The sequence below is a fragment of the Vespa crabro genome, chromosome 6 (genome assembly GCF_910589235.1).
Source record: "Vespa crabro chromosome 6, iyVesCrab1.2, whole genome shotgun sequence".
Lineage (NCBI taxonomy): Eukaryota > Metazoa > Arthropoda > Insecta > Hymenoptera > Vespidae > Vespa > Vespa crabro.
In genome coordinates this window covers 6,531,298-6,554,067 of record NC_060960.1, presented here as the reverse complement: position 1 = coordinate 6,554,067, position 22,770 = coordinate 6,531,298, and the positions used below count along the sequence as shown (strand labels likewise).

Genomic DNA, 22,770 nt, shown 5'->3' with positions numbered 1-22,770 from the left:
TTATATCGATGTATAAGATTATATAGGTTATTACCCTCTCATGTATAACCTAAAATCGAGCTAGTGTGATAGAAATTTTTGTATATAGTAAAATACATTTTATAAAAGAAAAAAAAAATCATATGCCAGATTATACCTCTCTTAAGATAGATTAATTGATAAGTGTTTGTAAATGTTGTAACAATCGACTGCAAACAATCGATTGTTGGCAATCGAATACAATCGATATCATCAATCAATTGGTCTGTAAACAATCGATTAATCGAAAAATTGATTAATTTTTACGAAACAAAATTTTTTCCTTATCAATTTCATAATTGTATATCGAACATTCAATAATCGATTGTTACAATCGATTTTCCCAAATTAAAAAAAAAAATAAGATATTTAAAGGAGTTAGAACTGAACAAATAAGTGAAAAAAAAAAATGTTTTCAGATTATATTCTTTCTTTATGAACAATATTTTCTCGGTTCAAAATTAGTTTCCGGTAAAAAAAGTTTTTTATGAAATATTTTTAAAAAAATCTATGTTTAACAATCGTTCTGAAAAAATAAAATAATTTTTTTCGATTAATCGAACCCTTTACAGTCAATTTAAAAACATTGGCAATCGAAACGAAAACAATCGATTATTCGATTAATCGATTTCGATATTACAACATTATTTTGTTAATTGTACAAATTTTATACATTTTATTTCTAGCTAAACTTATACTAGTTAACGTATTATAAATACAAAAGCGTATTTAAGCAGCCATTAATTCGATAATACTTACGGTGGAATATAAAACATAAAATATAACATATATATAAAAGATAATAGCAACTGATTCGGTACCACTCTTCGGTATCAGCAACTCTTTTGCCGCAAAGTTCATTAGGCGCCACTATACGAAATTTTTTCTTCATGAAAATATTAAAAACAGCATTTACGCCAACAGCAAGTCAAGGCGTAATTCTTGAATGATTTTAATGAACTAGGTTTTATTTTAAAGATGAAGGTTTAAACGAGGATATAACTTTTTCGAATCTTTCAAAAAGCTATATTTTTATGTATAAAGTATTGTTAAATTATATTTTGACACGATCTTTTTCATAGCAAATAAAGCTTTTTCGAAAGTTCGAAAAAGTCATGTTTTCGCTTGAACCTTCATATATAAAATGAGATCTTGTTCATTAAAATCGTTTAAGAATTACGCCTGTACTCATTGTTGGCGTAAACTATTACAATACCAGGGATGATGAATAGCCTTAAGCTTCAATTGTATAAAAGTTGCTACAGCGTTAGCACAATAGTAATTATAAATTTATGTTATCACTGATATTAAAATTAAAATTGAATAAACTCGATAATTGAACATATAATTATTGATTAATGTATATGCATTAAGAACAAAAAATTTAATTTGCGATTATTACAGTATTCCATTTAATTTTAATATGTTTGCCAGTGAGAGGTTAATTTATCAGTTAAGTTCACGTATTATTTCAAGACATCTTTTGCCCGTATTAAATGTACTTGATAGTGCATGTGTGAGTTTCATATCTAATGTAAACATTTTTACTTTTATTGATATATAGCATACAAGAAACCTTTGATTTCTTTTTTTAGTCTGTTTCAATGAAATATTCCCCATCAGCTTTTGTAAAATATTCTCATGATTTAGCTATTCAACAAGTATCTGCTCTAGACAGATCAAATTTACCAGTTAATAAGTATTGTTTGAGATCACATACTTGTGGTGAATTGACAAGCAAAAATCTTGGAACAACGGTACAGCTTAATGGTTGGATAGAATATCAAAGAATGAATAAATTTATAACTTTAAGGGATGCATACGGTTCTACACAGCTTATAATATCTGATGATGTATGCTATTTTTTTTAGCTATGCCATTTTTTATATAACTATGTAAAAAATTAAATAATTAATATTTATTTTAGAGAGCAGATTTAATAGAGATTATAAAAGATCTACCATATGAAAGTGTAATACGTGTTGTTGGTATTGTAAATATGAGACCTGAAGAACAAGTAAATAAAACCATGAAAACTGGTGATATAGAAATACAAGTTGATTCTATAGAAGTTTTAAACAAAGCATTAAAACATCTTCCATTTTCTATTAGACATTATAATAAAGCAAAGGAAATAACACAAATGAAATATAGATATCTTGCTTTAAGGTATCCTGAAATGCAAAAAAATTTAAGAACACGTTCTAAACTTATAGCAAAGATGAGAGAATATTTAATTAATGAATGTGACTTTGTGGATGTGGAAACTCCAACACTTTTTAGAAGTACACCCGGGGTATGTAATTACAAAACTTTTTTCAAATTAATAATAATTTAACATATATCAAATTTTATTCGGTATAGGGTGCACAAGAATTTGTAGTTCCAACAAGGCATCCAGGAAAATTTTATTCCCTTGTACAAAGTCCACAACAGTTCAAACAATTATTGATGGTAGGTGGAATTGATAGGTATTTTCAAATTGCTCGGTGTTATAGAGATGAAGGTGCAAGACACGATAGACAACCTGAATTCACACAGGTGAATGATAGTACCTATTTTTTCATAGAATGAAGTATCTATTCTTTACATATGCATTATTAAAATTTATAATGAACTCATCCTACAGTTAGATATCGAAATGTCATTTGCTGATCAAAAGGGTATAATGGAGTTAATTGAAAATCTGTTAAAGTACAGTTGGCCAGAAACTATAACTACACCTTTTAAACGCTTAACTTATGATGATGCAATGAGATTGTATGGTACAGATCAACCAGACTTGAGAATACTTTATGAAGTAAGAAAATTGTATTTACAAACGTAGACATGTGCTTGAATTTTATATTCAACATTATCTAAGTATGCATTATACCATTTTTGCAGATTCAGTATCTTAAACAAATTATTAATATGACTGTATTGGAGGAAAATATTAAGTTAACAAATAGTAAAGATTGCGAAGTTTGTGCTTTGGTTTTTCCCAATAAACATGTGAGTTATTTCATAATACCATATATATATATATATATATACACATATTTAAACAATGTTTTTGAACTGATTTCTATGTATTATATTTTATAGGAATACTTAACACGTTCTGTTAAGGAAGAATTTAATGATATAAAAAACAAATATTTTTCAGCTACCAGATTGTTTCAAATAAAAATTTCTGATAATTCTTGGAAATTACAATTGGACAAATTATTTTCCTCAAATATAACAGAAAATATAATACAAATGTTGAATTTGAACATTGGAGACATTCTATTTTTAACCATTGGTCCTAAGCTTGATTCTGTATGTATAAATTATTATATTATATTTGTGGAATTAACTTAAAAAAATAAGTTATTTTATACATATTTTAGCAAAAACTTTTAGGAAAATTACGAATTGAATTTACAAATATATTGGAAAATAATAATTTAAAAATACGTTCGTCTGGCTATAACTTTTTATGGCTTATTGATTTTCCATTATTTGAAGTAAATGAATCACAGTTATTAAAAAGTATGCATCATCCATTTACACAACCTCATGCAGAAGATATGAAATATCTTGTAACAAATCCTGAAAAGGTAGTAGATTTATTAGCAATATACAAAACTTATCTACACAACTTTTCATTCTTATAGGTACGAGGTTTACATTATGATTTAATTTTAAATGGTTCAGAAATAGGAGGAGGATCAGTAAGAATTCACGATACAAATCTTCAAAAACAAATATTAAAAATGTTAGACATAAATGAAGAACAACTTTCACATATGCTTGAAGCATTATCTAGTGGTGCACCACCTCATAGTGGAATAGCACTGGGTATTTACTTTCGTATTTCTATTTACAACAAGATATTCAATTCATCGACTGAATTTGTTCAATAAAATTTACACCAATACTTACGTACTTTTTAGGTCTGGATCGTCTTGTTTGTTTACTCTGTAATACGGAAAGTATAAGAAATGTTATAGCATTTCCAAAAACAATAGAAGGGCGAGACTTAATGTCTGGAGCTCCTATTTCAATTTCTACAGAAGCAAAAGAATTATATCATATAAAAACAGTAGATGAACAAAGTAATGTTTAAAATAAATATTGTTAATCCTACATTTAATAAATTTATTATATTTTGGCAAAACTATACTGCAGGTAAGATATCTTTATGCATATTATTTACATAATTAGAGAACATATTTATATATAATACAATACTCAAGAAAGCTATTTAAAAATTGAATTAATAAGAACTTCAGTTTTTGCTATAATTACATTTTTGAACGTAAATATTTAATTATATAACTTAGTGATTTTATATAACTTAAAAATATTTTTTTTAATGACAAAATATTAGTGATATGTACAAAAATCATTTTTTACTTTTTTATTAGACGTTCGTGCATTTAAATCATGATTTTACAAGAGGAGGGGGAAGGGGAATAAAGAATAAAGGACAAGGTAATCCTTGTGCATTAAGTTAATGAAGTGACTGTCTAATGAAACTTTCTGTCAAATAAAGTTTTCACATGAGATATTGATAGTCAATTTTTCTTATAACTATATTTTGAATAATGTACTTTTTAGCAGCTTTTAGTCAAATAATTACACTGATATGTAGTATTTTTAATTGTCAATAAAAAAAGTTTTTTTATATATTTGAACATTGTTTTTGTTAGAAAAAATAAGTGAACTATGACATACTTATTCAAAAAATATCATATATACTTAGACATTAATATTCTGAGGAAATAAATTTCATTTATAAATTGATCTTGTATTTGTTACAAATTTATGTAACTTTATCTTGTATTAAAATGATTTTAGCTAATACAAAAATCAAATGAATGGTATTTTAAGTGAAATTTAATTATCGACATTTTTACATAACTTAAATGGATAAAAGAATACATTTTTTATAAGTGAAGTTTCACATTTCATTAATACATTCACATTTTTTCAGATAACTATTTCATACAGTACCAAGGCTGGGTTTATTAAAATTGTTATATATATTTATATATATATGTACCAATATTTATATAGGATTTTGAAATTAAAAAAATTTCTATATGAAATGATTTGCATGAATAAAAATAAGCAGAAATCTGAACTAAGATAAAAAAATTTTTCATTCTGTTTCCTTTGTTGGAATTTAGAAGCAGTAGAATATATACACAAGAAGTTTTACTTTTTTAATATTGCGAATTAATTAATATAAAAAAAAAAAGAAGAAAAATAAAGAAAAAAAGAAAAGAAGTGAAAATCGATTTAGGTATATACTCCTGTGTGATCTATGTATCCGAAATTAAATGTACGAATGGATCGATCCTACTAACAAATACGATAAATTTATCAGTAACTTCAGATTTTTATTCATTTGAACGCTTGATAATATCTATTAGAAAAAAAGAAAACTTAAGAGAACTACATGGAGACCAATGTATTGATATATATATATATATAAATATATATATATATACATATATATATGTATGTGTGTATATATATATATATTATATATAGATATACACATACATACACAATTATTTGTTTCTCTTTTGAGAAGGGAACACAGTGTTTTGTGTTTTGCACGTTTTTACAGATTTGTTTTCTTTTCTCTTTTTTTCTTTCTTTTTTATCGTTTATTTAATTTTTCTTAGCATCGGGTATGTGCTCAAATTGGCACTTTTAGTCAATTGGCTGGCAGTCCAATGGAACATTTCGTCTAGATAAATAGATGACATCCGTGGAACATTTAGTCTACAGAAACAGAAGACCTCCGTGAAACATTTAGTCTAGATAAATAGATGGATCGAACATCGTAATTAAAACTGACGAGAAAAAATTCTCAATTCCGTGCCAGCATTTATATTTATTACTCTTTTTCTTCTTTTTTTTCCCTTTTTTTTTCCCATGTGGCAATATGTATGACTTTTTTTCTTACGAATCTTTATTTTTATTTAATCCAAACGTCATCGTCATCACATCTCTTACGTGCTCTTTCTCGCCTTTTTTTTTTTATTTTTTTCTTTAACGTCGTGACTTTATGGACCTTGCGTACACTGTTTTGCCTTTATAAAAATACTATTTTACATAACGAAGAAGAGACAAGCGTACGACGCACGCACGCACGCAGCAAGCACACACGACACATACATATATGCATGCACGCATGCATGCACGCTGCTGACCCTCGGAGCACGATCGTACACGAAAGTATACGACGAATGGGTGCATCCAGCCTAGTAGATATATCCACGTACGCAAAAAAACATGCATTCTCTCTCTATCGAGTAGAATATTATAATCACGTATTTTTTCTTTCTCGCGAAGTACTAACTCTAGAAAATAAATCTATTAATTAGACGTTAAAATAATGAACATTGTATAATATATATGTACATATATCGGTGAAAAAAAAAAAAAAAAAAAAATAAAAATAAGAATGAAAATAAAAAACCAAGTCTCTTCGATCTATGGAAAAATGGAAATTATCTCCGATGATCTTGAAACTTTTTGTTTTATCGATATGAACTAATTTCTTTAATTTCTTTAATTTCTTTAATTTCTCTTTTTTCTTTTTTTTTTTCTTTAGGCACGACCGCAGAAAGTTTTCTTGATAAAAATAAAAATGTAAATAATTATTTTCGAAACTACCCGAAATATTCAAAAATTCTTTAAAAATCTTTACGTTTCATATCAAAATTTAAATATACATATATACATACACATATTTTTATTTGTATGTGTGTATCTCCATTCTATCGTTTTTAAATGGCTGGATAGATTGATTTAAAATATATACCAAAAATGAGGTTACTCTCTCTCTTTTTCTTTTTCTTTCTCTCCCTCCCTCTACCCCTCCCCCTCTTGTAACGAGGATGATTCATAAGTAATTTCGATTTGATGCTACTTACGATATCAAAATGGAGGTATTTTTCAAAAATAAAAGAAATCAAACGAAATCACGTTGTGACGAAATTAAATTAAAATAAATAACAATCGTAAAGGTATATTTAAAATAATATTGGTCATTAACATAAATTGTATCGGTCGTGCCTATTGCGAAACTTTTTCACTTGGGAACCCAAGAAGCAAAGTATCCTAGCAACATAGAAAAATGTTGATTTTATAATTATAATAGATTAAAAAAAAAAAAAAAAAAAAGACAAACAAAAACAAAGAAAACAGTAAATTATAAATATACCAGTTTACAAAAACAAATATCTATCAATCGTAGTACTGTACAGTTCCTTTTTTCTTTTTTTTTTCCTTTTTTTTTTAATCTAGTTTTTTATAGAATCCTCTTTACGTACATATCATAAAAACATAAATTTTGGAAATAACTAAATCACATTTTAGGTTATCTTTATAGGCTAATGCACCTCGTATTTCTTGTTGTTTTTTTTCTTTTCTTTTCTTTCTATCTTTTTCCTTTTCTTTCGCTAAGCATCAAAGCAGCTTTAGGATCAAGAAATGAAAATCTCACGGTGGTGTACTAGGATAAATAGGCAGGCTAATAATCGTTTTTGTGTACATATGTAAGATAGCGCAAACAAAAAATGGTGCTTCCTTTCAATTTAAATGTATTCGAAAATATGTGTGAAAGTACAACTAACCATCGAGCTAAAGTTCAAAGAATCAAATGCGATCAAAGTTCAAAGAATGCTTGTGTAAGTGTGTAACATTCGACGGTAATGCAAAAGTTTTCTTTTCTGTTTTGTTTTTTCTTTCTTGTTCTTTTTCTTTTACAACATAGCCTAGTAATCTTGAAATTTTTACAATGCAAATTCTGAAAAAGCAAGCCTGTCTATTCGTATGCACTTCGAGGCAGACTAGGAGGGAGGATCTGGTCAAACTCAAGAATAACTGGATTATGATTAGACGTTTTCCTTACTGCGTTCACTACGAATATTGATTAATTTTTCATTCCGGCCCGCCGGTTTCACGTATGCAAATTGATGATGATATATCGTAGTTATGATAACGCATAATAACGCAAGTATTTGTGGCAGTCGTGCAAGACCAAGATATGGTATAAACTTTATCATACAAAAATTTGTAATAACCTGAAATGCTTAACGCTGTCAAAGAAAACGTAGATGAGCGATCGTGTGCTTATCGTATATAATAAATAAGCTCGATGACTACCTTCTTTTCGCTTATTATAACATCGTATGTTTCGTGTATGTATCATTGTATTAATATACTTTTAATAGTATTCAATAAATGATGATCAAACACCTTTGGTTTTCGGACGGTCGTACATGAGAATAAATGGATTAAACAAAAGTATAAATGAATGAAGTAATGAAAGAGTTCAAATTCTAAGAATCAACCAGGTGTAATTGAATGCTCATTTATGATTCTTTGTATCTGTGTGGATGTACATGTATATTGAGTCTGTTTCTATACAAACAGGATTAACAATAATATGTGTGTAGTCAAATTTTCGAAATTTGTTAACATTTTTCATAGCATCGATGCAATCAAAATTTAAAACAAATATCAGATTTATTTGTGAATTAAAATTGTTTAGAAAATTGTAAGCAAATTATTCTTTGCTGCTTGAAAAATTTTATTCAAAGATATCATTTATACCATGGTACAAAAATGTTAAACGTACCTTCTTGTTTGAATTGATGCATAAAAAATGTATTGCCTTGATTTTAATATTGTCAATACATAATAAAAACTCTTCTTTGTGATTCTCCTTATATATAAATCAGACAAAGTGGAAGAAAAGCAAATACGCTGAAATATTTTAACTGTTCGTGAGTTAACAAAATTCACAGTCACAGGAGATTTTTTCCAGTATATAAGTTGTTCTTTATCCATTATACTACACACAGGTACGTGGAAAGAAACTATGTACACAAGACGACACATCCGAATACTAGCAGTATTTAATATACTTTAAGATGTTATAGAAGTGATGGTATGTCACAAGTTTAGACAGTGACAAGGTATGTATTATAATGGTCGCGTTCATCGCGCCATAGGATGCATGACGATGAAGACGACGAAGACAACGACGACATACATAGAAAGAGTATAACGTACTCCAAACGTGCCATTTTGCAGTAGACAAGTGCAAGTACCAAAACCATGATTATCATGTAATGGTGATCTTTCTTGTCCTTTGACGATCCTTTGGCTCCTTGGGTTCGTACCGGTACCGGCGTCTCATACGTCGGCTCTTTCATCTTGTATATATTATAGATGCGATATTCTTTCAATCAATATACCCAGGAGCTTTACACCGCCATTTCTTTCTGTTTGCTGTAGTTCTCAGCTTATTTCCATACCAATAATAAATAAATTTCTGAGAGCATCGCCCTACATTGGTCTGATTAGTCTTATGCACTTTCATCAACTGTTGGTAACCAGAAAGCCATATTGGTACATGCAGATGCCAACATCATATACTTTGGGTTGAATTGAATACACTGAACTGGTGCAGGGTGATCTCCATTAAGAACACATACCTTATATCCAGTTTCTGCGTTCCATACATGTACTCTACCATCTGTAGAGCCACTAAATACAAACTGTGAATCTGGACTAAAGCTGGCCTCTATTGCAATGCCTTTGTTATTCAAATAACCAGCAAAAGTTTGTAATGGAGTACCATGGAAAGCATCCACCAAGCGAATTGTACTGCCATTGGTCGATATCAGAATGGTCTTACCATCTCTGCTGAATTTTAAGCCAGTCCAATCGCATTCTTTTTCCTGAGAAAGTCTAAAGGTCACAAAAGGTCCTTTATCAAAACTGCGTAAATCATATAGCTTAATACTCTCTGAATTTACTCCAGCAGCAAAAATTAAACCTTCAGGATCGTATGCGGCAACTGGACGTCCGGAAACATTCATAACACCATGACAATTTGGTGAACGTAAATCCCAAAGCCTCAAGGACTTATCCAAAGATCCAGAAAGAAAAGTATCCTCTATAGGACTGATACAAAGCGATACTACTTTCTTAGTATGACCAGGAAAGTATCGGATATACTTATTGTCGTGCAAACTTAAATATCGAATAGTATCATCTACTTTGGTACTGCTATGAATGGCAGTATTTTTGGCGTGTGTGAAATGAATCAAATCAACGCCGTATTTCTTCGAATTAACTGTACGAACTTGAGTGCCCTTTTCACAATCGTATATTACGATTTGATCATCCTCCGAGCAGGAGATAAGTGTATCTCCATTTGGCGAGAAATCGATACTGTTTATACGATCAGAATTCTCTCGGAAGACCTTGGCCACCTTGAAGCTTCTCACCACGTGGTCGACAAGCTTCATGGTGATGGACGGCGCGTCTTCCCTTTCCTGCCGTCCCCTTAACCTTCCCCCTTCCGTAATTTCTTCCTTTTTCTTCCTAACACGGCTTAAGCGCCGAGGCGCAGAAGCTCCCGAGGGAGGGAGCCGAGTAATCGTTTTATGTACCACTGTTATTCTTCCAGTTTACAGGAAAGAAAAAAATCTACGATGAGGTGTAGATAAGTTTATGGATAACTGAGGGAAGGAGAAAGAAAATAGAATACACGTAGGGTTCGCTGAATTCTCAGAGATACCAAATTTACCGATCTCTGGTCTTTGTAGATTTCCAAACACACAAGGTCCTCTTCGATTCCGACAAAGGAATCCTTCTCCCTTTCCTCTTTCCTACAAACGGACGCCGTCGCCGGACTACCGCACACCACACGCATAAATTCTACCAACTGTTTAGAGAAATGGATAGCGAATTAGCGTGAATGTATTGTCAATGTATATTTAATATATATCATGGCATATCACCATATATATAGTCTTGAATCTACGTCAACTCTTTAATACTTCAGAAAGCATTACACTACTGACAGTACACTTGTCAACGTAACAAGAAATATTGCCATATTTTTTGATCTTGCAAAATGCTTTTCACAGGACTAACTTGGTATAACGCGTTTACGCCGATTCATGCTACACAAATTTGTCCGTTTCACTTTCAAGGTTTATGATTATTGGTCGATCTGATACAGATTTAGAAACGTCCAATAGTATCACGTTTTTAAAACGACGAAACTTCGTTTCTTCGCTAAACTTAGTTTAATAATTTATAATCTTTTCTCAAGCCTTGTTTTTACATGCCTCGGCCAATCAGCGTTGATATCAAAATGAGTAAATAATTCCATATCCGATTAGTAGATGGCGGCAGTAGACGCAACGAGATATTTCTTCAATAATTATTAAAAATAAAATTACAATATAAAATTGGTATAGAATAATATAAAGATTAAAATTAAAATATTTTCAATGTTTATATATATATATATATAATTCAAATGAATGATGAATTGAATAATGCCATTTAGTTAAAATACATAATTATATATTTGAAGTTGGTAATACTACATCGTTCATTTTTTAAAAGAATTTTCAAATGTGATTATTTCTGCGTATTTACGAATTAATGATATGCATCATTATTTAAGGTATGTAAATGTATTTCATGTAAATTTTATATATAAATAATATTTACTAAACTTATAATTCAAAATTAACATAATTAGTCTTAATTAAAAAAGACAAAGAAATATAAAAGAAATTTGACATTTGAAAGATCGATTACCGATATGTTATTTATTTAAACATTATTATACTGTGTGTTACGTGTAGTATGTGTCAAGGACAAATAACTTTAAATCTTTTATTTTTCATTTTTATTATATTTATATAAAAATTGAAAGTGTGTGCTATGCTCATGAAAAAATTGCAAAGGCTAACCAATTATAATACAATGGGTGATATATTGATAATAAAATTATATATTTATAACACAACCATTGCTATATGAAAATAGTGAAATATTTATTTTATGCAACTTTTCAATGATCTTTGATATATTTGTTTTCTAGCTATATGTATTCCTGGTAAAGTTTTTTTTATTTTAACTTTAATATAATTATTAATATAATTTTTAAATAGCATATTGGATATTACTTTTATGTATTATATTAACTTTCTTTCATTGCATGCTCTTAATTCATATATTTACTAAAACTAATAAAATCACATTTCTCAATTTAATTTATTTACGTTTTATTTCTTCTAATTAAAGATAAAGCATATTTAATGCTTTATAATTACTTTATTCAGACTTGAGTCTTTTCATATTGTTATTTGATGCTAGTTTCATTGCATATGGTTGCATTATTATGAAATAAATTAAATTAAAACAGAAAAATAATTATATCATAAAAATTTGCTTATTTTAAGACTTATCATAAAATTTGAATCACACTGCTACAAAAACAGTATTCTATTCATACATATAGATTTGTTATATAAAGTATCTTATATATATTATTTTTCAGTTTGAATCTGAAAATTATTGTATTATAACACAGCAGTGCAAATATAATTGTTCACATTATTTTCCATCCATTTGATTTGAATTCTTTTATATTTTATGATAAATTAAATATATTCTTAGACATTATTATCAAATGGCATTCAAAGATGAAAAATATGTCTTTTGTTCTCTTATGATAAATAAAGCTCTGCTTTACTTAATTAGATGCACATAAATATTAAACGCATTGAGAAAAGCTCCAGGCATTGCCTGCTGAAAAGCTCTCATTTGACAGATTCATTTAAAGTTTATAATCTTCTTATAACAATAACAATAACAATAACAATAATGAATACCGTCTTTTTTAAGAGGCATTTACAACTGACTTGCTGGTAAGGAACATATATCATGGCATGATTCTGTATAAAGTATACTGAAACATTCAGAGATCATTGCTTTGATCTGAAATATATTAATTTATAGTTAAATTTATTAATAATCTAAATTACACATAAGAAAATATTTAAAATATTTGCTTGCATTGAAAAATCTATTTCTATATCAGTATACTTTATTCAAAGCAAACCAATCATTCATAAGATAATTGCATATAGCAATAGGTCCTTTGGTCCCTGAACCTAAATTTGTACTTATACTTTTAGCACCTTAAGGTTTTACAGTATTTTGACCCTTCGTTATGAGCTAAGAAGTGTAATCAGTGTGCGTGACATTGAAAAAGAGTAATCTATACTATTATTATTTCTTTTAAATTCATGACCATACATTTAAATGTTTCAAGTTTTTCACAAATTAAGTATACATTTACAAATATTAATCATTTTTTGCTTTTTTATATCATTGCCATTTAAATGACATTGTCAATTTTATTAAATAATTAATACAACAGTTATAGATGAAATTAAATTGTTTGTATTGTTATAAATACAGTGTTATGATTATTAGCTCAAAATCTAATGCAAAATCTAATGCAAAATCTAATGTATCTAAATCAATTTGATGTATTTTATGTATGAAAAATAATAAACTATACAATATATACATTTAAACAAAGTTGCCCATTACCTGCTGAGTTGACAATGTCTACTTTTAGCGATTTATACTTTTAGAAAAAAGATAATCTGCTTTAATACACCTCGATGGGTCAATGATCTTTAAAGGTTCAGGGAAATTTGCATTATAAGCTATTAAAAAAAGAATTAAGCTTGTTTGATATAAAACTTATTAAAACAATCATATTTACAATAATTATTATTATCTTAAAATTTGTTCTTAAATAAATTGTGCGAATGATTGTATATATGAAATCAAGTCAGTTCTTTAAATATATGTATATATAATTTATATAAATGTGCATATGTATGTGTAAAAATTATATATACACGTACGTATACTTTAAGCTTTATATATATATATATATATATATATATGTGTATATATATATATAATATATATATATATACACATATATATTTCTTTCTACTTTCATCACTGGACATATGTGCTTACAAAACACATTAAGAATATAAGACAGTTTAGTTTTTTATTTTTAATTTTGACTTTACTTTTCCTGTGTTTGCTTAAAGATATTTCATAATATAATTAATTGTAAATTTTTTATACCAAAATCCAATGAGCTATGTGCTCTTTGTGGAATCATTGTGCTATGCAACAAATTTCGTAATACAGTACAACAGGCCAATTATCAAGTTTTATATGACATATATAACGTTACAATATTACATTTGTCTTATATATGTACATATATTATTGCATGTACGTATTATAAATGTGTAAAGTTTAAAAGCATATTTAAGTAATACTATTTATTCCTAGTCCCTCTACATTTTTTATTTTGTTTCAAAGGCCTCATAGTACTAGTATAAAAAAACTATATAGATTTAATATCATTTTTATGTGTATCACTCAAGCTTTTACTATTGTCCGTGCATAAATTTCCATTTCTGTTACTAGCCAGTTCGATGTTATTTCAGTCCCTTGAATATATGATACTATATTACATTTTTTGAATATCCACTAAAATGCAGAGCTAAGAAAAACCACATTAAATCTCAAGACCTCTTCTGTGCCCATTTTAGGTCATCAGCTCTAGGCTTACAACCAGTTAATTTTTCAATAATGATTTCTAAAATATACCAAAACCGGAGTTTCTCTAATGGCCAATTTAACCAGCCAGTAGTAATGCAAAAATATGTTTCATGCGGTGCAACATGATGTACACGATGGTGTTTTCTTGGTAAAATTACTCTATGTTCCTGTAGCCAAACTACCCAAGGAGGAAGTCCGAAATATGTATGTGACCATTTATGAATCTGTAAAATATCTTTTATTTGTCCCAACTTTGTAACTCCCTTTACACGTAATTAAGTCTCTTATAAACAATATATATCACACATATTTTATGCTTAAGAAATATTAGAAAAATTACCTGATTAGTCATCGCTACAAAAATTGCAAGTAAAAACCAATAACATGTCCAAAGAAACTTCTGCTCGATTTCCGGTTCTGATAAAGTAAGAAAGTCCCATGTTAATTTGGAAAGGAATGGTATGGTGGCCATACAATTGTCACCGTTCGTTTCAATAAAATCGTGTCTCATTATACTGGTTGGATCGATGTGATGCTCGCGAAAAGGCCTTAAAAAATTCTATAAAATATTTATCATATTTATAATATTATCATAACATTGCAAGTACTTTGATGATTTTAAATAATCGTACCTTTCCCAGAATGGGAAGTTCGACAGAACCCCATGTATCAGCAGCCCAATGAACTACTCCAGATCCAAAATCCGCCGTGATGATTCCGCATAATGCTGCTACTATTATCGAACTTAAATTTTCAAGTTTTAATCTGACCAAGATGAACAATGAATTTACTGCTACCAGCGTGATACAAATACCAACGCATATACATTCCTGCGTTCTTTTTCCTGTAAGAAATATAACATTTATAAGTATTATAGGTCAAATGTCTAATAGACTATTATTTTTAATGCCAATCTGATAAATATTTATGAATTTATTAAATTAATCAGACATTATGAACAAAGATACCATCGTCTTTGGGCAATTTGATTAAAAAATTTTTCATTCAGTATTATTTATTTTTATGAATTATTTTAAAGTATGTTAAGAATTACACGTTCTTATTATATCGGTCATATTAATAAAATAATATGTTTCTAAATAATAAGTTTTTAATATGCCTAATTGGAAATTAATAATAAATATGTAATAAATTTATTATAGAAAGTTATTTAAAAAGATAGGACCGTAATACTGAAACTTATTACAATGTACGATTTTATTTGTCATTATTCATAATGTCTGTTTTAAATATTTGGTCTATAAAATATATATACTATATACATCGTTTCACATTCATTAAAAATTATAAAAGTTTTATTATTTTTCCAAACAAACTAGCAATTTTTCAATCGATTTGTCAACCATTTTTTAAGCAAACTATACTAATATGAAAATTATATCGAATATAAATTAATAATTAATTACGGCTAGTAACGTGTTACGGCAACTCAGATGTAAAATGGAGCAATATAGAAATTACTTTGTTATCGTAACATCTTTACATAACAATCTCAGCACGGTAGTGATGCGGTGATTAAGTTGCTTATATCGTGACAGCTCTTTATTTTGGCTCGCGAAGATTTCAAGGTACAAGTGACTTATAAGTGGCAAGTTTTGGCAAGTAATCAATTCTGATGTGATGGATATTTTATATTATAATATTCTATATATTTTTTATTTTTTTTTATTTCATTTTAATTTTTAATACGTATATTTTGTATATACATGGAAGTATATACAAAAGCGTATTACTGAATATTGAATGTTTATTATAAAGAAATAAAAAGAAAGATCTAATTAGTAATTAAGTTTGAATAGCTATACGTATATATCCGAGAAATATAGATTACAGGAATCTCATCTTCTTTCATTATCTACAACCTTGATGCGATACGGAATCTTTAATTTATCAAGCTTAGTATTCATTCAACAATCTCGACGATAAGAATATTTTATCAATTTTATTAATTTATTTTCTTCCGTTTTAATGAATGTAATTTGTCTTTTTTTTAATATTTGAAACGTTTTAACAGAAAAATAAAGAATTACAATATGATTGATAAGAAAACAACACATAAACACATTTTAAATTATGTCCGATAATACGAATATCCATTATTAAACATACTTTTATGTGAATAGAAATTCTTTGTACTAAAAAAAGGTTCTTTTATGTTCCTAAAATAATGGAATAAGCAGAAAAAATTAAAAGTGAGAAGAATACGAAAATAAGCTTCGTATATGATGGAGTTAATGAAGATGAAGTCATAGTAAGCATATGATTTGAAGCGTTCGAGGAAATAGATGAAACAAAGGAACGTAAAATACTTACCGCTACTGTAAAGATTTGCTAATTCTTGTGCACCTTTATGACTAGGACCCCATCTCGGTAATATCCTATCTTCATTAGAAGTGGGTACCACCGAATTGGCATTGGGATCATCTTCGAGCATTGAATTTTCGTAAATTTGTTGTTCGGTTTTTACTGGCGCTAAGAAATTCGTAGCCATTGAACATGCGGCCGATGCAGCCTGTCCTAAATTAGGCACCTTTATGTCATCCATAATTAGCCTATACCTTTACGATTCGCTGTAAAATACAAAGGAAATTTCTCCTCAGGAGTTGCTTGTGTCATGCACCAATCGTCGTACGTCCTTTGGTACCGCGATATTTCGTTGTGTCTCAATAACACGCGAAATGAAGGAATAAGGATGATAATTTGTATATTTCCTTTAAAAACGCATTTGATTTAGCAGTTCTTCTTTATTTGCTCTTCTATTTAAAAATTCATGTAATACCCTGAACGTTTTAGAATCATTCGAAATTTTCTACTTCGAAGTAATTCGTCGCTTCTTCTCATATCGCCGTGATCATACTATTTCCTTCTGCATTTCTTCTCGTAATCCTTTGTTTAGAACGTTCCTCGTTTGACACCGCATCTGATGATGATGATGATGATGATGTTTTCCCTTAAAAATACGCATGTTGTAAGAGACGACATGATTACACGTTCCATTGAATTTCCTTCCTATTTCCGTGATATCTCTTACATATCATTATAGACATAACAATTTGCACGCGTAATAGGTTGTGAATGGTAAAAGGCACTACCGGTACCTATTCTTTATTTCCTAGTTTCCGTAGAGCCAAAACGAAATGACGTAAAATACGAATTGATCAATAATTTATTCGTCAACTATTGAACTATTGAATATGTTTTACAGCGTAGTTGTTTTACTCGTTTCCTTTTTTTTTCCCCCATTACTTTCTCTCTTTTCTTTTTTTATTTTATTTGACACATCTTGGAATAATTCTGATGTAAACATAAAAAATTCTTAATGTCATCTATAAAAATATTTGACTGAAATAAATAAAAAAATAGCTAATATAAGTCATACTATGATAAGATAAATATTTGTTTGCATTGGCAACGAAGACTTATCTTTCACGGTTTACCTATTCGAGAAAATTATATAAATTTAATGCATAGCAGGTTAAATTTACAATGACATGTATTAGACGCGATTGTTGCTTATTAATCTATTACGAAAGATTATATACTTCAGAATATTAAACAAATATTTCTACGATTAGACAATGAAAGAATAGATTTTTAGAACGTAACAAATCATGGTTATTGATAAATCTAAATACACGAAAATAAGAGAAATCACGAAGATTGTGTTAGGCGTGTCAAAACTATAGCACGATTGTAGCATTTTTAGTACACACAGTGCAATTTAATAATAATAATAATAATAATAATAATAATAACAATTCATTTTAAAAAATATATAAAAGTCAATAGAAAAATAGAATATAAAATTAATGTTTGCATTTATTGTTTTAGGATATAAAAAAGATCCAACAAGACGATATTTGTTATAAAGAAGAAGAATAGAGGAAAGATTGTGATCATTAAACAAGTTTTTAAAAAATACAAGATATTCTTTTTAAATGAATAATCAAAATCCATCGATAATCGGATAGACGTTTCGATTTTGTATTTTTTTTCTTTTTTTCCTTTACAACGTCACGTCATGTTAGAGATTTAAGCGAGCGGACAAGGCAACGGAGGCGCCAAAACGTCTGTGCCGGATTTGAGAGTGCGCACGTGCCGCCGAAAAGTGGGTTAATTTCTTGCTCGCACGAGCTTTAAGAATGACGAGAAGAGTACTATATCCTTTATTACCTCGATGATTCTTCTCTTTGTTCCTTCAGGAACGAGTGAACGAAGTAATTCGGAAGAATCCTCGAGTGCATCATCTCTTACCATATCTGCGGACGTTAACCTTGTTCATACTCTCATTCTCTCTTTCTCTCTTTTTCTTTTCTTTTCTCTCGTGTTACACAGACGACGAGTAGGTAAAAGATAATTCATTGTGACCCTGCCAACGAGAACAAATTCTCCAACGTGTGAGTTAATCGAGCTTATTTTAGATATTTCTGGTTTTTTCTTTTTCTTTTTCTTTTTTTCTTTCTTTTTTCTTTTTTTTTTTTTTAGGTTGAAGTGTCAAAAAAGAAAATTGATGTATTATCAAAATAACGAACACGATCTAAGGATTGATCGTGGAGACACAGGCACAGACATTCTTTAAAGTATAGTGATGTCATCCTTTGATGTCCATCGTTTTATTGAATGAACTCATTTCATGAATCAAACGAACATCTCTTTGGAAAATCCATGTATGGAAGAAAGCAAAAGGTTCACAAAGTGTGAGAAAGATAAGAAGAGAGAGAGGAGAGAGAAAGAGAGAGAGAGAGAGAGAAAAAGAGAGAGAAAAACAGAGAGAGAAAAAAGAGAGAAAAGAAAGCAGGTGGTTGAGAAAGACCGGCACTGAGAATCAATTTAAAAATGCTGGACTGTCGCGTGCGTTACTGATTCTTATACGACGGCACCAGCAGACTCGCGTGACGTGACTGACGCGCGCTCGTCTCTTTCTCACACACAGATACACAACACACGCAACACGAGAATAATGACGCGATTCCTTCGAATGAAGAAGGGCGTACCCGTGACAGTGCGACGATTCTTATTGTTGAATTTGAAGGAACTTCTTCTCGTAGAGGAAGAAAGTTCGACGAGTTATCCTTCGAAGAAATAGACGTAGTTGTCGTAACGGTAAAATAAATATCCTTCCTTTCGTTGATATCTTCGAGACAAGTGTGCCCGAAGCCGGCTCCACGATGCACATGTACGCATACGGGGTGGCATGCGTCGAGTAATATACTTTTCTGTCGCGAAATACGGTACCGGCGAGCGCGTCCGGGAGTAGAAGAGCCGCCTAGATGCGTGCTATTTGTAAGACGAACGTCGGACGAAAAGGGCGAAGGACGTAAGCGATTCCCAGATAGAAAGAGAGTCAGAAAGAGGAAAAAGGACGGAACGTACGTGCGTGTGCAAGGAGAGATAGATGGAAAGATAAAGATAGCGATATGTGTGTGTGTGTGTGTGTGTATATATATAGATAGATAGATAGATAGATAGATAGATAGATAGATAGATAGAAAAGAGAAATATATATATATATATATATATATATATATTTATAAAAATAGTGGAAAGAGTGAGAGAAAAAAAGAGAAAGGAAGAGGAAATTTAGAACGGCAAAGAACCAAATGCGAGATTGATTAAATAGAAAAAGGACCACGATAGCGATTTGGGAGGGACGGTAAAGATGATGAGAGGTCGAAGAGTAGCGCGGCAAGCTTCGACGCCGAGGATTGTGCCACTGCCGACGGAGACGGAGGCGCTGCTTTCGCTTTCGTTCGTTCTTGTCTACGGTGGAGGCGGTGGTGGTAACGGCGACGGCGGCGGTGACGGCGGCAACGGCAGTTGCTACTGCTGCTTTTCCTGTTTCTCCTGCTCTCCCTCAAGCACCTCCCGTCTTTCGGATTAGACTTTCGAGCGGTCTAAAACTCGAACGAGCGCGCCTCTTGCACTCTTTGTTCCTCTAACCCCACCCTTCCTACCCGCACTTTTATCGTTCGCGGTTTACTCGACGATCGGTGTCTTTCGGCAAAATTCGCCTTCTTTCGTTTCCGCAACGGGCGAGACCGGAGCTGTCCGATTGCGATGCTCCTGCGCGACGCACTATGCTTCCACCCATTGGGGTGACACGTTCTTACCGTCTTCATTTTCTTTTTCCTCCTCTCCTCGCAATCGAACTGCTTCGAAACAATTACGTGTAACACCGTTTACAGATCATGCCGTTATTGATCCTTCTTCCTATTTCTAAATAACTTTCGATGTATCTTTCTTTGTCTTTCAATGTTCTAAATCACGAAACGTTCCAACACATATTTATTTTCTGTACTGTTTTTAATTATACAAGTTATGTTTCAATAATATTGTGATTACATTTAAACACAATTTTTTTTTACAGATTTAAATATAAATCTATGCTTTCATTATTATCTAGAAATAATATTTATTTTTTGTTCTTAAAAATATTCGTATGAAATTTTAATGATATATATGAAAAACTATTTAACGTTGATTGAAATTTAAATATATTATAAGATTGTACATTTGGTTGATCTGAGATATAGAAAATTTATAAGTTTTTCTATTCATTCACTTGGTCACGAAAGTTACAATATAATTCTTCGCACTTACATTAGACAATAATCTTTCTTTGTGTTACCCTCCAAATGGCCTTCAAGTTTCACCGCAAAAGAAAGCCGAAGAAGCTACATAATTTATCGGCCGTCCGCGCGTATCGGACTACAGCGTGAAAAGCATCACATGACTCGATGGCCATTTCGTCTAGGACACTTGCTGTTTCGCAGAATGCTCATACTTTATTTAATATACGATCGACCATGCAACCAACCCTAACTTTTAACTCCCCGTCTATGTTAGAAGATACACGTCGTCTTACGTTCGCCGACCTTACAGGAAAACGAACTCTCTTTCATATCAACATTTTATTAGACGAAGAACAAAATTGAAAACTTCTTAAGAATTAATCGTATTGTAAATATTTTAATTATATATATATATATATATATATAAACTCCGAAGATATATATATATAAACTCCGAAGATTATTTATATGTATTCGCTTTTATTACATATTCGTTATATATGTACGGTGGAAAGGGAGGTGACCTTTGACATCCTGTACACAAGGAAACTCATTTCTATCGATGTCAATTTTATTCTTCAAAGGAATAATAAACGAGCTCTGTCTCTAAACAACAAAAGTCGATACTTGAGACTTGCATATTTATAAGTAAATTAATTAGATAGATTTTCTATAAGTATATTATAAGAAAGTACTCTATGCGAATAGTTTGTATTTATAAATACATAGTTACGTATAATGAATGCGAGATAAAATCATTAGTTAGTAACATATATATATATAGAATACGCATTTGATTATGCGATGAATTATATTCATTCTACTTGCTCGTATGTGTATAGAGAGAGAGAGATCAAGACATAAAAAACGCGTATATTTGAACGTAAGAACATGCGAATCCTACTTTCATTCTCGTCTATTAACACCATTACAATAGTCACGAAGATAACATCGACAATTTTAATTTGAGATGATTATGTAAAATGTCGTTTTAGATCATGAACTAATGTTATAGGAGTACAAAACCAATGTGTCCTTATCGCTATGACGTTATAGCTTGCATTTCTAAGATAAACACTTGTTTCATTTCTGAAAAATCGTGAAATAAAGAGTTGGCAAATATAATTATATGAGAGAAACAAATAAAGAAATTAATTAATCTGTGAATTTAAATGACGGGTTAACTCATCTTACAAAGATTTCACTTCTTCCTGATAAAAGAATAAATATATAAATCATTTATTTCTCACTCCAATTAAAAAAACCATTATAATGTCCCAATTTTTTATATTACGATTCATTAATTTAACCATTGTTTTTTATCTCTACCGTATTTTTAATCGAAAGTTTTATTTTTAATTGAAATTAATTTAATAAAAATAAATTTTACATGTTCACATTCATTAGTCGAAAATTTTTGCTGATTAATAGATTAAATAAGTTTTTAACGCATACATTGAAATAGTGTAATATTTAGTTGTTTAAAGTTGTTTATTTCTATCGTATTGTGATATGATTAATTGAATATAAATTCTTTTGAATATCGAGTACAAGAGTCATTTTATATCTAACTGTTACTAAAATGCAGAAAAGGAAAAATTTCTCTATATAGATTTGATTGCAAAGAACGATAAAAGTATCTCGGTTAAGATTGTAAGTAATCTAGTTAATACTTACGTATCAGGAGCAA

The 22,770-nt window shown here is 29.8% G+C and overlaps 3 protein-coding genes and 2 long non-coding RNA genes across 13 annotated transcripts; 2 read left to right on the top strand and 3 right to left on the bottom strand.

Moving 5' to 3' along the window:
• Positions 1-799: 799 nt before the first annotated feature.
• On the top strand, positions 800-4,674 carry LOC124425134 (aspartate--tRNA ligase, mitochondrial). 4 transcript variants are annotated; one of them, XM_046965049.1, is made up of 12 exons: positions 800-1,296; positions 1,423-1,534; positions 1,614-1,871; positions 1,946-2,314; positions 2,383-2,559; positions 2,648-2,818; positions 2,905-3,012; positions 3,106-3,321; positions 3,393-3,602; positions 3,660-3,843; positions 3,939-4,173; positions 4,413-4,674. In XM_046965049.1, exons 2-11 carry the CDS (start codon positions 1,442-1,444, stop codon positions 4,109-4,111), a joined length of 1,959 nt encoding a protein of 652 aa, XP_046821005.1. In that variant the 5' UTR covers positions 800-1,296; positions 1,423-1,441; the 3' UTR covers positions 4,112-4,173; positions 4,413-4,674. The 4 variants fall into 4 exon arrangements, with proteins under 4 accessions (XP_046821005.1, XP_046821006.1, XP_046821004.1 ...); XM_046965050.1 differs by having other exon boundaries at positions 801-1,296; positions 1,453-1,534; XM_046965048.1 differs by lacking the exon at positions 800-1,296 and having other exon boundaries at positions 1,321-1,534.
• A 192-nt stretch (positions 4,675-4,866) lies between these two features.
• LOC124425140 lies at positions 4,867-6,765 on the bottom strand. Its single transcript, XR_006942441.1, has 2 exons — positions 5,858-6,765; positions 4,867-5,781 (listed from the first exon to the last, which is right to left on the bottom strand). It is a non-coding gene; the product is annotated as an uncharacterized LOC124425140 (long non-coding RNA).
• A 252-nt stretch (positions 6,766-7,017) lies between these two features.
• On the bottom strand, positions 7,018-10,987 carry LOC124425137 (WD repeat-containing protein 82). Its single transcript, XM_046965056.1, has 2 exons — positions 10,824-10,987; positions 7,018-10,747 (listed from the first exon to the last, which is right to left on the bottom strand). Exon 2 carries the CDS (start codon positions 10,326-10,328, stop codon positions 9,381-9,383), a length of 948 nt encoding a protein of 315 aa, XP_046821012.1. The 5' UTR covers positions 10,329-10,747; positions 10,824-10,987; the 3' UTR covers positions 7,018-9,380.
• A 248-nt stretch (positions 10,988-11,235) lies between these two features.
• LOC124424767 lies at positions 11,236-22,253 on the top strand. Of its 3 annotated transcripts, XR_006942373.1 has the most exons (4): positions 11,236-11,500; positions 14,478-14,691; positions 15,129-15,333; positions 18,340-22,253. It is a non-coding gene; the product is annotated as an uncharacterized LOC124424767 (long non-coding RNA). The 3 variants fall into 3 exon arrangements; XR_006942372.1 differs by lacking the exon at positions 15,129-15,333; XR_006942374.1 differs by lacking the exons at positions 11,236-11,500; positions 15,129-15,333 and adding an exon at positions 11,507-11,809.
• On the bottom strand, positions 11,961-19,641 carry LOC124424766 (plasmanylethanolamine desaturase). Of its 4 annotated transcripts, XM_046964261.1 has the most exons (6): positions 18,682-18,819; positions 17,288-17,458; positions 16,822-17,078; positions 15,120-15,331; positions 14,828-15,046; positions 11,961-14,711 (listed from the first exon to the last, which is right to left on the bottom strand). In XM_046964261.1, the coding sequence occupies exons 3-6, from the start codon at positions 17,051-17,053 to the stop codon at positions 14,451-14,453; spliced, it is 924 nt and encodes a 307-aa protein (XP_046820217.1). In that variant the 5' UTR covers positions 17,054-17,078; positions 17,288-17,458; positions 18,682-18,819; the 3' UTR covers positions 11,961-14,450. The 4 variants fall into 4 exon arrangements, with proteins under 4 accessions (XP_046820217.1, XP_046820218.1, XP_046820216.1 ...); XM_046964262.1 differs by lacking the exons at positions 17,288-17,458; positions 18,682-18,819 and adding an exon at positions 19,503-19,641; XM_046964260.1 differs by lacking the exon at positions 18,682-18,819 and adding an exon at positions 19,503-19,637 and having other exon boundaries at positions 16,822-17,458.
• Positions 22,254-22,770: the final 517 nt, after the last annotated feature.

Excerpts from the sequence above, each read along its gene's own strand:
- LOC124425134 (XM_046965049.1), top strand. The coding sequence starts at position 1,442 with ATGTTTGCCAGTGAGAGGTTAATTTATCAGTTAAGTTCACGTATTATT. Across the intron at positions 2,315-2,382 it reads TTTTTAGAAGTACACCCGGG|GGTGCACAAGAATTTGTAGT; the intron begins GTATGTAATTAC and ends TATTCGGTATAG. Across the intron at positions 2,560-2,647 it reads GACAACCTGAATTCACACAG|TTAGATATCGAAATGTCATT; the intron begins GTGAATGATAGT and ends CTCATCCTACAG.
- LOC124425137 (XM_046965056.1), bottom strand. The coding sequence starts at position 10,328 with ATGAAGCTTGTCGACCACGTGGTGAGAAGCTTCAAGGTGGCCAAGGTC.
- LOC124424766 (XM_046964262.1), bottom strand. The coding sequence starts at position 17,053 with ATGGATGACATAAAGGTGCCTAATTTAGGACAGGCTGCATCGGCCGCA. Across the intron at positions 15,047-15,119 it reads AACTTCCCATTCTGGGAAAG|AATTTTTTAAGGCCTTTTCG; the intron begins GTACGATTATTT and ends AATATTTTATAG. Across the intron at positions 14,712-14,827 it reads TTGTAGCGATGACTAATCAG|ATTCATAAATGGTCACATAC; the intron begins GTAATTTTTCTA and ends GATATTTTACAG.